Source organism: Tarenaya hassleriana, unplaced genomic scaffold, assembly GCF_000463585.1.
Source record: "Tarenaya hassleriana unplaced genomic scaffold, ASM46358v1 Cleome7, whole genome shotgun sequence".
NCBI classification, from domain to species: Eukaryota; Viridiplantae; Streptophyta; class Magnoliopsida; order Brassicales; family Cleomaceae; genus Tarenaya; species Tarenaya hassleriana.
The window spans coordinates 3,731,695-3,742,746 of NW_010969548.1; the positions used below are offsets into that span (position 1 = coordinate 3,731,695).

The 11,052-nt window shown below is 41.4% G+C and overlaps 2 protein-coding genes and 1 pseudogene across 3 annotated transcripts; 2 read left to right on the plus strand and 1 right to left on the minus strand.

Annotated features, from left to right (window-relative positions):
- The first annotated feature begins 270 nt into the window (after positions 1 to 270).
- On the plus strand, positions 271 to 6,721 carry LOC104801204 (serine/threonine-protein phosphatase BSL1). Of its 2 annotated transcripts, XM_010524370.1 has the most exons (21): positions 271 to 737; positions 849 to 909; positions 1,019 to 1,097; positions 1,254 to 1,333; positions 1,419 to 1,513; positions 1,971 to 2,070; positions 2,156 to 2,225; positions 2,432 to 2,533; positions 2,636 to 2,717; positions 3,017 to 3,187; positions 3,473 to 3,662; positions 3,756 to 3,957; positions 4,446 to 4,616; positions 4,698 to 4,936; positions 5,028 to 5,112; positions 5,207 to 5,305; positions 5,394 to 5,593; positions 5,701 to 5,776; positions 5,867 to 6,002; positions 6,110 to 6,249; positions 6,361 to 6,721. In XM_010524370.1, the coding sequence occupies exons 1-21, from the start codon at positions 536 to 538 to the stop codon at positions 6,442 to 6,444; spliced, it is 2,664 nt and encodes an 887-aa protein (XP_010522672.1). In that variant the 5' UTR covers positions 271 to 535; the 3' UTR covers positions 6,445 to 6,721. The 2 variants fall into 2 exon arrangements, with proteins under 2 accessions (XP_010522672.1, XP_010522673.1); XM_010524371.1 differs by lacking the exon at positions 849 to 909.
- Positions 6,722 to 6,943: 222 nt separating this feature from the next.
- LOC104801205 (LEC14B protein) lies at positions 6,944 to 10,523 on the plus strand. The gene is made up of 10 exons (XM_010524373.1): positions 6,944 to 7,214; positions 7,458 to 7,938; positions 8,389 to 8,508; positions 8,678 to 8,755; positions 8,917 to 9,093; positions 9,271 to 9,348; positions 9,432 to 9,610; positions 9,758 to 9,916; positions 9,995 to 10,055; positions 10,168 to 10,523. Exons 2-10 carry the CDS (start codon positions 7,504 to 7,506, stop codon positions 10,357 to 10,359), a joined length of 1,479 nt encoding a protein of 492 aa, XP_010522675.1. The 5' UTR covers positions 6,944 to 7,214; positions 7,458 to 7,503; the 3' UTR covers positions 10,360 to 10,523.
- A 2-nt stretch (positions 10,524 to 10,525) lies between these two features.
- LOC104801206 overlaps positions 10,526 to 11,052 on the minus strand; it is a 2,026-nt pseudogene continuing 1,499 nt past the window's right edge.

Sequence of the window (11,052 nt, forward strand, 5' to 3'; positions counted from 1 at the left end):
TAAAATCTTAGTACCGTATATATATATATCTTTGGGCCTTTATTTCAATAATTTTTAGATATAAGAATCAGATCTTCGTGGCGCAATGTAGTTTTTAACAAAGTTGGATATAAAATGGCCCAAAACATTTTACCAAAAATTAATTTAGTTACGATAACGAGCAGGGGCAATTCCGACATTTCACGTACCGGTGAGAGACGTTGACTACGAATGGGACTAATGTGCAGCTCAGCGCCCACACTTTTTACTACGCGGAGAGCGTTGTCCAAGTAACCGATTTTATTTTAAATTTTATTACATTAAAAAAAAGTGAAACATACAAAGAAAAAAGAAAGCACCGGCAAGGGATAAGAGAAACCTCCGTGGGGCCACGCCACCGTGACACCGTCCTCCGCCGCAAGTCTTTGGTTCGCCGATCCACTTTCCGTCGGAGTTCCTTCCCTTAGCGTCGCGGTTTGATCTTGCCCCGATTCGCTTTCATCAGTTCGTTTACGCTGTTTGCTGCGTCGTCGTTTGTGCTACGGGAAGTGGCTCCATGGGCTCCAAGCCTTGGCTACATCCAGCTCCGATGTATCAAGCCCTAGAGACCTTCTGGGATACCGAAGAGGATGCGCCTGGTCCAAGATGCGCTCATACTCTCACGGCGGTTGCAGCCACCAAGACTCGCGGCCCTCGACTCATCCTCTTCGGCGGCGCCACCGCCATCGAGGGCGGGAACTCCTCCACACCTGGGATCAGTGAGTAACTCATTTGGAGTTCCGGTTTCTGTACTGATTTGGATGATCTATGTTCGGTTTGATCTGAATTTGTTGATCCTGCTTTTTGTGTGGCTGATCTGTGGCTTCTAGGGTTAGCGGGTGTTACCAATTCAGTTCATTCTTACGATGTTCTTACTAGGAAGTGGACACGGTAAAATAGCATCTCGTTTGGCTGAAGATTCTGATTTTTGGGTTTGGTTTCGTTCGAGAGTTCAGATCGTAATGATAGTGCTTTTCCACGTGATTTCTGTATTGTGCAGGCTTAAGCCCGCTGGTGAGCCTCCTTCACCGAGGGCTGCTCACGCTGCAGCTGCTGTTGGTACCATGGTAGTTTTCCAGGTGATATAATTGACCAGATAATCAGTTGGTTTGTTATTTTCATGAAAGCTCAAGTTTAGGAGGAATTTTATTTGACTCAGTTATGAAATTTCGATTATTGACATCTGATATGCGAGTGACTGGATCTGATATGTGAGTATATCGTGTTGGTGGCAGGGTGGCATTGGCCCTGCCGGGCATTCTACTGATGATCTGTTCGTTCTCGACTTGACTAATGATAAATTCAAATGGCACAGGTGAGCCACTTTACATACTTCTTCTGTTGGATCAATTTCTTTGCCACTTTTTGAATTATAGTTTGCATATTTAATGTGCATTCAGGGTGGTGGTTCAAGGACAGGGGCCTGGGCCTCGCTATGGCCATGTTATGGATTTAGTTGCCCAGAGGTATCTTGTGACAGTAAGCGGAAATGATGGTATGAATATCTCTTTTTTTTTCTTTTGTAGTTATTTATCTTCCATAAAAATTTAAGAGTCTTTCTTTTAGAAAGCCTTATTCTTCTGTTCATGGTATCGTGCATTGAATAGCTCTGATGTTTTCGATGTTCTTTAAAGAAATTAGATAATTCATTTGTAGTGTATGAAGAGGAAATTTTCTCAGTTGAAACCTAACCAGATGGGAAAAGTTCAGCGCTTTATGTTCTTCGCTTAGATGATGCATATATACATCTCATCATTCATCTTTAGAATTGTATTGTAGTGTGAAACTGTTCGTATCTGGCATTTATTAATCATCTGGATTAAAGTTTCCTATTTCAGGGAAGAGTACTGCACTTATGTTTATATACGGAAGCTTTTAGTTTTCACATTGTCTATTTATTTACGAAGGAGCATATATACTAAAAGAGATTGCTCCTTTTGTCTGCTGAATAGGGAAACAAGTTCTTTCAGATGCTTGGGCTTTGGATACTGCTCAAAAACCATATGTGTGGCAGAAATTGAACCCGGATGGTGACCGACCAAGTGCTAGAATGTTAGTGATTTAGTTGATTTGAACTGTCTGTTGTGAAACATTTGTTTCTTCAAGTAAATCTTTCATATTTGATATTTCTCTGCAGGTATGCTACTGCTAGTGCTCGCTCAGATGGTATGTTTTTGCTTTGTGGTGGAAGAGATGCCTTGGGCGTGGTACAATTTCTCATTAATCATTTTTTTCCCTTCAAAAAATGGGGTATAATTCATAAGTGCCACCAGAATTCCGTATTTTTTCTTCCAAGTTAGGGTTTACGTTCTAATCTTGATCATCCTGGAGTTTCTCTTCCTTCTTACAACTTCTAACCATTTTTTACTATATGTTTCCTCATATTCAGCCTTGTATGTTCTTATTTCTGCAGCCTCTCGCAGATGCTTACGGGCTGCTAATGCATAGAAATGGTCAGTGGGAGTGGACTCTTGCTCCAGGTGTGGCTCCTTCCCCGAGATATCAACATGAGGCGGTAAGAACCGAGAGAGTACTGCATTTTCAGTTTGAGTGTGTTATCATCTTGTAATCCTGGCTCTGGTACAGAATCCCCTTATTCGATTCTCTTTTTTGTCAGGTTTTTGTTGGTGCAAGATTGCATGTCACAGGAGGTGTTCTAAAAGGAGGCCGCCTGATAGATAGTGAAGCAGCTGTTGCAGGTAGATTTGACAGCTCTTAAATTTTTACCTTCGCAATATTCTATGCAATTATCTTCTTTACATCTATACACTTTATCTGGTTGACTAGCTTGGTTTTGAGAGTTACATCAGAGGACAGTCATGAGTGGTCACTTGTATTTAGAGGGGGTAAAACTTTTGCCACATGTTAATCAAGTGGATTTTTTGGTCCTCTACCTATTTATGGACTGTATAACACAAAGAATACGGAATTTGAATCCCTTTTCATCTTATTTTTTGGTATTCCATTATGTTATGAAATCTTGGTTTTCCCTTTCTAGTGCTTGATACTGCTGCTGGAGTATGGTTGGATAGAAATGGGCTAGTGACGTCTTCTCGTGGTGGTAAGGGGCCAATAGATCATGACCCCTCCTTAGAAGTTATGCGACGCTGCCGTCATGCTGCTGCTTCGGTTGGCATCCGCATATATGCGCATGGTGGTCTTAGAGGAGGTAAACCTGAAGCTTGACAATAACTTGCTCGAGATTTGAAGGAACTGCTACCTTTGTTTTTCGCTCGACTTGTATTTTGTGTTTATGTTGGTGCTCATATGTCAATGCTCTGGTTTCTGCATATCAAAGTACATAGTTTTGGTTATTTTCTGCATATCAAAGTAGTGCTATCCAGTCAGAGATATCATGTGGTGCAGTTCCATTTGTTTACTGAAACTATTTGATTAATCGTCTATCTTTTACCTATTCGCCTTACCATTGCAGTAATTTTTTTTTCCCATGCAGATACTTTACTGGATGATTTTGTAGTAGCAGAAAATTCTACATTCCAGTCAGACATCAGTTCTCCAATACTAGCATCTGATAGAACCCAACAAGTTTCTAGTCCGAGGTTTAACAGTTCCAGTTTTACTGCTTTCGCAACGGGATCCTCTTCTGATTCTGAACCAGCGACCCGATCTTCTGGGGCCCTCAGGTCTATCTCATTCCTCGTGGTTCTTGGTGGGAACATAATTCTATTCCAGTCGTTCTCACATATTGGGTTGCCTTTTTCTTTAAACTATATCAGCATGGACAACAACTCCATGGAAAAATTGACGGAGGCTTCTGCGGCTGAAGCAGAAGTAGCCAGCACTGTATGGCGAGCTGCACAAGCAGCATCTGTGACTTCTGCCGATGAAGATTCTGAATCGGATGCCAACTCAGCGGCTGTGGAAACAGCTTCTGATGGTAGTGACACTGGAGCAGATGTCCGGCTTCATCCAAGAGCTGTATGTTAAATGTTTATATTTCATTTGTTGCTTCTTTTTTTCTTTTAATTTTTTTTACTATGTTTCCATCTCTAATTCCTTAGCTGTTTTTGGATAATTAGATAGAGGCAGTCTGGGTAGGGAGGGGTAAAGGCAGCTAAATTACTAATTCCGTGTGTGTGGCCATTTTCTTTCTTTTTTTCTTAACTTAAATTTCTAGAGGCGAAGGTAGTATATCTTACCATTGCTTATTCATGCCACTAGTCCGTTAGTTTTGGTAAAGAATACCTGCTCGGAATATCCATCTTAACTGAAAAACATCTATTTTTTAGTTGTAATTTGTTATTTGTGTTTAGATGTTTGTTTTCATACAGCCATCTACTAGTCTAAAGTGCAAGGTAGGTTAAGAGACTTCTCAATGGGGGTATACTCTTTGCACAAGTGTATGTATCGTACTTAGTACCTATCTAATCGCCCAAGTGTTGTGGCCTTACCATCTCATTTTCTAGGTTGTGGTTGCTAAGGAGACAGTTGGAAACCTGGGTGGGATGGTAAGACAGTTAAGCTTGGATCAGTTTGAGAATGAGAGTAGGCGGATGGTTCCCATGAATAATAGCGACGTGCCACAGCCCACCAAGAAATTCACCAGACAGAAGTCTCCTGTGGGATTGCATAAAAAGGTACAATTCCTTTGGCGTTCCTTCACATCTTCTTGGATATTGTGTGACAACTAATAAATACTGTTACACTGTTGCTTGCAGGTCATTTCTACATTGTTGAGACCTCGAAACTGGAAACCTCCTGCCAATAGGAAGTTTTTCTTGGATTCTTACGAAGTGGGAGAACTCTGTTATGCAGCTGAGCAAATATTTATGCATGAACCGACGGTTCTTCAGCTCAGAGCTCCTATTAAAGTTTTTGGAGATCTCCATGGGCAGTTTGGTGATTTAATGCGGTTATTTGATGAATATGGATTTCCCTCTACTGCTGGAGATATCACGTAAGTTCAAGGAGAGGAGCTATACATATAATCAAAATGATTGTGAGTTTTTTCTAGGAATTGACACTGAACTATTACATTTTATCTTCAGGTATATCGACTACCTATTTTTGGGAGATTACGTTGACCGAGGGCAACACAGCCTGGAGACCATAACTTTGCTGCTTGCACTGAAGGCAAGACCATGCCTGATTCAACATGAGCCTTATGGATAGTGTCATTCGATTACTTCTTTCTTATTTTATTGTTCGGATATTCATTCTCATGCAGATTGAATATCCGGAGAGTGTCCACCTCATTCGTGGAAATCACGAGGCTGCTGACATCAATGCATTATTTGGTTTCCGTCTTGAATGCATGGAAAGAATGGTACATGGTCATATTTCCAGAATTTTACATTTTCTTTGTTGTCAGTTGTCTGTGTTATGGGACTAAAAACTGGTCCATTCATAATAAGGGGGAGAATGATGGGATATGGGCATGGACAAGATTCAATCAGCTTTTCAATCATCTTCCGCTTGCTGCACTCATCGAAAAGAAGATTATATGCATGCACGGTGGCATTGGGAGGTCGATAAGTTCAGTGGAACAAATCGAAAAGATCGAGAGACCCATTACAATGGATGCTGGATCCATAGTTCTAATGGACTTATTATGGTAAATAAATACTTCCTTTTTTCTGCATTACCGGTTGTGTGTTGAGAAGTTCATGTCACTTTCCCAAGTTGAAATAACTGTGGGTTTTTTTTTTTTACCGAGGACAGGTCTGATCCTACAGAAAACGATAGCATTGAGGGCTTGAGACCAAATGCCAGAGGACCCGGTCTCGTCACTTTCGGGGTACGTCTTTCTTTTTAATTCCTGAATTTGTTAAATGTTTATTTCGGATGAACATCACCATTCTGAGGCAAAGTCATTCCTATATGGCAGCCGGATAGAGTAACAGATTTCTGTAAGAAGAACAAACTACAGCTAATTATAAGGGCGCATGAATGTGTAATGGATGGGTTCGAAAGATTTGCACAGGGACAGCTCATTACTCTTTTCTCTGCCACAAACTACTGCGGTACAGTTTAACCAAACAAAAAACAAAAACATTGCCATTTTTTTCTATTTTCTGTCAGTAATTGCATAGAATAAGACTTAGACTAAAGATGATGTTTTTGAAAACAGGGACGGCAAACAATGCAGGAGCTATATTGGTGGTGGGAAGAGGGTTGGTGATTGTACCAAAGTTGATTCATCCCCTTCCGCCGCCCATTTTATCTCCCGAGAATTCTCCCGAACGCTCGGGCGACGATACATGGATGCAGGTCCTCCCTCTCCCCTATCCTTTTCCCCCCTCTCTCTCCAAAGTTGTTATTGTTACATCATAATATCGAATCAAGAATCCGACACTCTTGTATGGTATGGATATGGTTCAGGAGCTGAACATTCAGAGGCCGCCTACCCCGACCCGAGGGCGACCTCAGCCTGATCTTGATCGGAACTCACTCGCTTACATTTGATGATGCATCCTAATTTTCGCGGTTTCGAATTCCGAGAAACTAGATCTTGGCCGTGGTATATATATTTTATTTACATTATAGGTATGTCTGGGAAGTTTGTGGCAGTGTTCATATGGGGTTCAAGGTGTTTTTAACTTCGAAAAAAAAAAGCTTACAAAGAGAGAATTGGTAGAGTAGACCCCTTTCTCCTTTTCCTTTCTGTTTCAATCTATTTATTGTAATTTGTATAATAATATAACATCTGATGTGATCCCAATACACTTCATCATCATCATCATCATCATCATCATCATCATCATCGTTGCAATCTGTGTTAATATTTGTTCGGAGTCGTGGTTTTAAATCGTGGCCGTTGATCTGAGTAAGCTACAGTTCTGACCGTACAACAAAGTGGGAACGTGGCAATACAAGACAACAACATCATCGACAACACAACCAAAGCTTATTATAATATATTTGTATGTATGTAATGTATCCATACATCCTCGTCTTTCTCACCTACAAAATTCCCCGGTTCGATTTTGAGTCCGTACGTGTCTTTTCATTCTGTCATCTTTCTTAATTTATTTACAAAAATAAAAAAAAAATTGATTTTGGGGGATTGTGTTGCTGTTTCTGCCTTCTGGGTTCTTTCGCTTTCCTCCTCCATCTGAGTTTCGCGCGCTTCGCATACGACAATTAGGAGAACTGTTATGTATGGCGATGCTCACTGCGTTCTTCAGTTGTCGCATTCCCCAGATTAAGATCATCTTCGATTCTGTGGCATTAGGGTTTGTTCTTTGCCTTTTTCGGCCGAATCTTACTCTTCCACAGTCTTCCTCCTCCTTAATTATACCCTTTTCTCTCTGCGTGTATGTGTGGACGGTTTAACTCGCGTCTTGAAATGGTTTCCTATTTGATTCTTCAGGGCGGTTTCTAGCTCAGGGTCTTACCTGTGTTGTTTTGGCATTACTGCAACTTATGTGTTTTGCGTTGTTTGACCTGTCGAAGATTCGTCTTCCGTCCTGCTGCAGGTCTGGCGAACCAACCGATCATCTGTACGGTTGGTGTTAAGGTATAATGTTTCTGGGACCAGGTGGATTTGCCGTCGATGAAATGGGTTATGCCATGAGTAGACTCGAGATGGAATCCAACCTCTGTGATGCTGGAAAAGACTTTTATGGGATTGGGATTGGGACTAGTCGCAGATCGTCTGATCCATTTACAGACGTAGACCATGAAATCAAACAAGTCACAAAGATGAGATGTAGTCCTCGTGAAGGGTTTGTCAAGCGAGCCCCCGGGAAACACCAGTTACCGGTGTCCACTGTGAAAATGTTGGCTGGCCGAGAAGGTAACTACTCCAGAAGAGGGAAGTTCTCTGCCGCAGATTGTTGCCATGTTCTGAGTAGATATTTGCCTGTAAAGGGTCCTTGGCTCGTTGATCAGATGACCAGCCGAGCTTATGTTTCTCAATTTTCAACTGATGGTTCCCTCTTTGCTGCTGGGTTCCAGGTATTTCTTCATCTGCTGGTTTACACTCTTAAATCAACAGCACAAATGGGTGTTGGGTATGTGATTCTGTTGTTTGAGATACCGTGTTCGGGTTAGGGAGAGGTAGAATACATCTCTAGTCATGTCATGTGTTTTCAGTATGCCTCAGGCTGTCTTGTAGTTGAAATTTGGTCCCCTTCTCCATATGCATCTTCTCGGCAATTCAAGCTATTGAAGTTTGAAGGCCTTTCAAGGTTTTGTAAAGTCTGTGATAAGTGTAATAAATTCTCTGCTATTTGAAGTTAAGTTTTGTTGATCTGATTGATTAGCTAGGGATCTTCCCTCACATCAACAAAAAAATGAAAAGGGCCAATTTTAGATAGGAGTGCTGCTACTCCATCTTTGTTTCTTGTGGTGGAGAACTGTTTGCTGGAATGTCAATTTGATCGAACGTCAAATTCCTTTTTACAGGGAAGCCACATCCGAATTTACAACGTAGATAATAATTGGAAAGTCCAAAAGGACATTCTGACCAAAAGCTTGCGTTGGACAGTTACTGATACTTCTCTATCCCCAGATCAGCGCAAACTTGTGAGTTCTTTTGTATCTTCAATTACATATTTACATTTGATGTAGAATGCAAAACAAACAAAAAAATCGCACGGCTTCAGATGATTCTAAAGAGAAGAAGCATGGAATGTAGTTTCCTGGTTATATGAACTTCCAACTGTAACAATAATCTATTTTTTCGGCATTGCAGGTTTACTCAAGCATGTCACCTATTGTCCACATTGTTGATGTTGGGTCTGGGACAAGCGAATCTCATGCAAATGTAACGGTATGGAGCAATATAATTATTAATAGCAGTAAATCACGAGACAGAACATGATCACTATCTGATATTTTTGTTTTATTAGGTTTTAATCTGTTGTTTCAGGTTAGATTTACCTGCTATCTCTTGGTCAAGATTAGCTTATTTGAGGCCATTGTATTTTGCAGGAGATCCATGATGGATTGGACTTTTCTTCTGATGAAGATGGGTGGTACTCTTTTGGAATATTCTCTGTGAAGTTTTCTACTGATGGACGAGAACTTGTTGCTGGAAGCAGTGACGAATCCATTTATGTTTATGATCTTGAAGCAAATAGGGTTTCTCTCCGGACTGTTGCTCACACGGTAAAGATAGCTTGTTATGTGTATCTGATATACTTCATACTCTTATCTTGACTGCATGATTTCTTAAAGATCGATTCTTTTTGCTGAGACATCATATTGTTAAGTGTACATGCATGTTTTTTGTTACTTGTCTTAGAGCCCTTCAACGTTTTGAAACCCTTTTCTCTTTTTCTGCAGTCTGATGTAAATACTGTATGCTTTGCTGACGAAAATGGACATCTGATTTTCTCTGGAGGTGATGATAATCTCTGTAAGGTAAGCTTATGCAAAAACGCCATAAAATTATTGCCTTTACGGGTGCTCTTTCAGGGTATTTTGTTCAATTCGGTACGTGATAGGTATGGGACAGACGTTGCTTTATAGCGGCAGAGAAGCCAGCAGGAACTCTGGTGGGACACCTGGAAGGTATTACGTTTATAGACAGCCGAGGAGATGGCCGATATTTGATATCGAATGGCAAAGATCAGACGATCAAGTTGTGGGATATTAGAAAAATGTCCTCGAACCCCCCTTCTAAGTATATCTCTACTCTTTCTCTCTCCCCGTCTCTTTGATGCTATCAAGTCTGCTTTCTAGTAACTGAATCCTGCATCCTTGTAATTGTTGCAAACCACTTTTTTGTCGAATAAACTGATTGCGTTGTTTTCATTTTTTTTTTTCGAAGCCACACGGTGCAGAGGAACTGTGAATGGGACTACAGATGGATGGACTATCCACCCGAGGCTCAAGATATGAGGCACCCTTATGATCAGTCGGTGGCGACATATAAAGGTCACTCGGTCTTGCGTACTCTCATCCGATGCTACTTCTCACCCTCTTATAGGTCAGAAATCGCTGAAGCTTCTCTTAGTAGGCCTTAACCTACTTGGTCCATATGTTTCTAACTTCATTCTTTTAACAGTACGGGTCAGAGGTACATATACACAGGATCAAACGACGGGTGTGTGTACATATATGACTTGGTAAGCCAAACGCTCCAATTCTCTCTATCAAAATCGAATGGCTCGTCTTCTTACATGTCATTGTCTTAAATCTGGGAATGGATTGGTATGTCTGAACTTAATAATATATTAGATAAGTGGAGCCCAAGTGGGAGTGTTAAGGTTCCATAGCTCACCGGTAAGAGATTGTAGCTGGCACCCGCATCAGCCAATGCTGGTAAGCTCCTCGTGGGATGGGGACATCGTCAAATGGGAGTTCCCCGGCAGCGGTGAGCCGCCCTTGGTCTGCAAGAAGCGGGTCCGGAGGAGACATTTCTACTACTGAGTGAGTTGAGTGAGTGATGATCTTTTCCATTTGCCATTATCTTCTGAACTGTGTAAAGTCAAATAAGATACATGTATATATGTGTGTGTGTATATATATTACATATGACATGATACAAATGCAAAAGGGTTATCATCATATATGTACATTTGGTTTGGACATCATACACTCCAAGATGTTTTATTTCATTCAGATTATATCATGTCCAAAGGACATTACAACAAAACGAATCAACGAATCATTAACTTTCTTTCCTTCCAAAGTGCCACTACTCGCGAGAGACAAAATTATAGATATATATATATATATAAAATATGATTTGGTGTTGTCGAAATTACAGAACTACCCTCGCAACTCGTTGCACTGCGTGGTGGGCCTCATCTTCTGCGGCCCGGCCTTGGAGGGACACGGCGTCTGTATTGGCGGCACCATGCAGTTGTACTGCAGACACAGCGAGCTGCTCACCGGGATCTCCGCCGCCGGGCTTATCTCTATTCCCGTCAGGTAATTGTGCTGCAGATACAGTGTCTGTATACTCGCCGCCAGCAACCGCTCCACGAAGCTCGATGGCACTTCGCCGGTGAACCTGTTGTTGTTCAGGTAGAGGTTCTGTACGGTAGATAGCAGCGGCGATATGTCGCCGGAGAATCTGTTGTAGCTGAGATCGACGGTCGGGATCGTCACCTGGTTCGC

Coding starts and splice junctions, on each gene's coding strand:
- LOC104801204 (XM_010524370.1), top strand. CDS start 536: ATGGGCTCCAAGCCTTGGCTACATCCAGCTCCGATGTATCAAGCCCTA. Junction 738..848: donor CTCCTCCACACCTGGGATCA/GTGAGTAACTCA, acceptor TGTGGCTTCTAG/GGTTAGCGGGTGTTACCAAT. Junction 2,071..2,155: donor GACCGACCAAGTGCTAGAAT/GTTAGTGATTTA, acceptor ATTTCTCTGCAG/GTATGCTACTGCTAGTGCTC.
- LOC104801205 (XM_010524373.1), top strand. CDS start 7,504: ATGTTTCTGGGACCAGGTGGATTTGCCGTCGATGAAATGGGTTATGCC. Junction 8,756..8,916: donor AATCTCATGCAAATGTAACG/GTATGGAGCAAT, acceptor TGTATTTTGCAG/GAGATCCATGATGGATTGGA. Junction 10,056..10,167: donor GTGTGTACATATATGACTTG/GTAAGCCAAACG, acceptor ATAATATATTAG/ATAAGTGGAGCCCAAGTGGG.